Source organism: Cebus imitator, unplaced genomic scaffold, assembly GCF_001604975.1.
Source record: "Cebus imitator isolate Cc_AM_T3 unplaced genomic scaffold, Cebus_imitator-1.0 Scaffold111, whole genome shotgun sequence".
Classification (NCBI taxonomy): Eukaryota; Metazoa; Chordata; class Mammalia; order Primates; family Cebidae; genus Cebus; species Cebus imitator.
Window position 1 is genome coordinate 140,501 of NW_016107426.1, and position 3,063 is coordinate 143,563.

At 38.0% G+C, this 3,063-nt stretch overlaps 1 protein-coding gene across 1 annotated transcript in view; it reads right to left on the bottom strand.

The window, feature by feature from the left end:
* The window catches only part of MCF2L2 (MCF.2 cell line derived transforming sequence-like 2), a 235,861-nt gene that overhangs the window by 10,308 nt on the left and 222,490 nt on the right, over nt 1-3,063 (bottom strand). Inside the window, exons 26-27 of the mRNA XM_037741919.1 lie at nt 2,301-2,393; nt 2,049-2,127 (exon numbers count right to left, since the gene is read on the bottom strand). Coding sequence (XP_037597847.1) covers nt 2,049-2,127; nt 2,301-2,393 — 172 coding nt within the window. The remainder of the gene's footprint in view (nt 1-2,048; nt 2,128-2,300; nt 2,394-3,063) is intronic.

Below are 3,063 nucleotides of genomic sequence, written 5' to 3' on the forward strand. Positions count from 1 at the left end.
ACTTAGACATAAGTCAATTGAAACTATCCAGCCTGAGGAAGAGAAAGAGAAATGAAGGAAAGATGAATAGAGAGAGCCTCAGGGACCGTGAGATACCTTCAATCACACTAATGATGCATAATGGCAGTTGTAGAAGGAGAGAAAGGCAAATGTGATAAAAGAATATTTAAAGAAAAAATAGCTGAACATTTCCCAAATTTGATGAAAAACATTAATCTATACCTTTAAGGATGTCAATAAACCCCAAGAAATATAAATTCAAAGAGATTAAGATCCACACCTAGACATATAATCAAACTGTCAACAAAGACAAAGAAAGAACCTTGAAAACAGCAAGCACATACAAGGACCCTTCAACAAGATTAACAGCTGATTGCTATCAGAGATCACAGAGTCCGGAAGGCAATGGGATGACATAGTCAAAGTGCTTACAGAAAAAGAGTGTCAACAAAGAATTCTATACCTAAAGCCAATTTATTTTCAACAAGGATGCAAAGACCATTCAAAGCGGGAAAAGAATAGTCTTTTCAACCAATGGTTCTGGGACAATGGATATCCACATGTAAAAAAATGAACTTGGGCTCCTAATTCACATCAAATACAAAAATTAACTCAGAATGAATCAAAGACCTAACTGTAAGAGTTAAAACTACAAATGCTTTGCAAAGAACTCTACCAAAGAGAGTAAAAAGACAATGCACGGTGTAGGAAAAAATAGTTGCAAACAACATATCCGGTAAAAGTCCAGTATCCAGAATATATACGTAACTCTTACAATTCAACCATAAAATGACAAGCCAATTAAAAAATGTTCAAAGGAGTTGAATAGACATTTTTACAAAGAAGATATACCAATGGCCAATATGCATGTTAAAAGATGTTCAACTTCACTAGCCATAAGGGAAATGAAAATCCAAATCACAATGAGATACCAGTACATGCCCACTAGGATGGCAATAATAAGAATAGTCATTATTACAATTAACAATACAAGTGTTAGTAAGGCAATGGAGAAAATCGAATCCCCACATATTGTTGATGTGAATGTGAAATGGTGGTATTATTTTGAAAGATGATTTGGAAGTTCCTCAGAAAGTTAACAAACGTTACCATACAGTCTGGCAATTCCATATATATACACCCAAGAAAATTGGAAATAAAGATTAGCACAAAAATCTGTACACAAATATCTACAGTAGCATTACTTACAATATCCAAAAAGTGGAAACAGTCCAATCTTCATCAACTAATGAATGGGTAAACAAAGATGGTATATTCATACAATGGACTGTTATTCAGCCAGAGAGAGGTATGAGGTACTGAGAGATGCTGCAACATAAATGAAACTTAAAAAAATATGCGAAGTGAAGGAAGCCAGACAGAAAGGACCATATATATAATGCCTAGAGAAAAAGCCAACAGAGATGGAAAATACATTAGTGATTGCCAGGGGCTGGGGGAAGGAAAGAAAGAGAAGGACTGTTAATTGGTATAGAATTTTTTTGTTGGGAGAGAGTTATGATTTTGGAAGTAGAATTAGAATTAGTTTGTTAAATACTTTAAAACGAAAAACAAAAGTAAAAAATAAAAAAAACTAGAATTAGACTGGGGATGGTTACTGAACCTTGTGAATAGTCAAAAGCTCACAGAATTGTATACTTTAAGACAGTGAGTTTTCTGGTATGTTGATTATATCTTGATGTTTAAAAAGAGTAGTACAATGTCCGAAAGGTAGTATTGGCCATTTGAATCTCTGTTAACATTTTCTTGGGTCACCTTCAGATTTATTACGAAGTTGATCTTGGCAATTAGGTGTGTGGGGGGAACACAATCAAAAGAGACACACCAACACAACCACACACAATCACACAACCCCTCCGTCTCCACCACAATCGAAAGCAAGCACAGGTGCTTCCAGGGACTGAAAATGTGGCCACAGTTGTTTTCCCAGCAAACCATTTTCTTCATCAATATCCCCCATCTGCACATCCCCCACTGAGCTCAAATAAGTATAACCCTACAGATGGAAGTCAGCAGGGGTAACCTACCTTTAACGTCATTTTGTTGTTCCATCAATAATTTATTTATTTTGGAAAACCAACAGTCTCTGATTTCTTTTGAAGCTGCCTGCAATTGCACATAAGAAAATACTGTGAGTATAAGATCACCCTGAGTATTAATTGCAGAGTTTTTATTCTCCCAGTGACCATTAGAATAATGAGATAGAAAACACTTGTCAAGTCATGGGAACACAAAAAGGGAAGAGTAGAGGAGACCCATGGGGAAAGCATGAGCTTTACCTGCAGGATGTATTTCTCAAGTCCATTTTGGTTGGCAAGCTCAAACTTTCTATGGCTCCCCCTTCCAAGTTGGTGAACTGAAAGTGACATCAACTATGATAAAGAGGGAAGAGAAATGTTCTATGTCATCGTTTTCTGATTTTAAAGTAGTCCCTGTCAATCACTCTAATCTGTTCTACCCTTAACAGCTCTCTTCTTTCATCTTCCTTTCAAATTTTTGCTTTCCTCTCTTAGTGACCCCAAGGCAGCAGAAAACTCAATCTGGTACAGTGTCTTCTGCCTTGTCTGTTTCAGAAGGTAACACAGACTATTAACTTTCCACTGTATCTTCCCGCAGGAGGGGCTGCAGCCCTCAACCTTTACGTGAAGAGATCGTTTCTCCTTCAACACCTGTGTTACAAATTTCTACATAATAGTAACTGAATAAGCATCCATTAAGAAACATAAATAACAAGGCCAGACATGGTGGCACATAAGCCAGTAATCAGTCCTGGAATCCCAGCACTTTGGGAGGCTGAGGGGGGTGGATCACCTGAGGTTGGGAGTTTGAGACCAGCCTGACCAACATGGTGAAACCCTGTCTCTACTAAAAATACAAAATTAGCCAGGCGTGGTGGCGTGTGCCTGTAATCCCAGCTACTTAGGAGGCTGAGGCAGGAGAATTGCTTGGACCCGGGAGGCGGAGGTTGCAGTGAGCCAATATCGTGCCATTGCACTTCAGCCTGAGCAACAAGAGTGAAACTCCATCTCAAAACAAACAAAC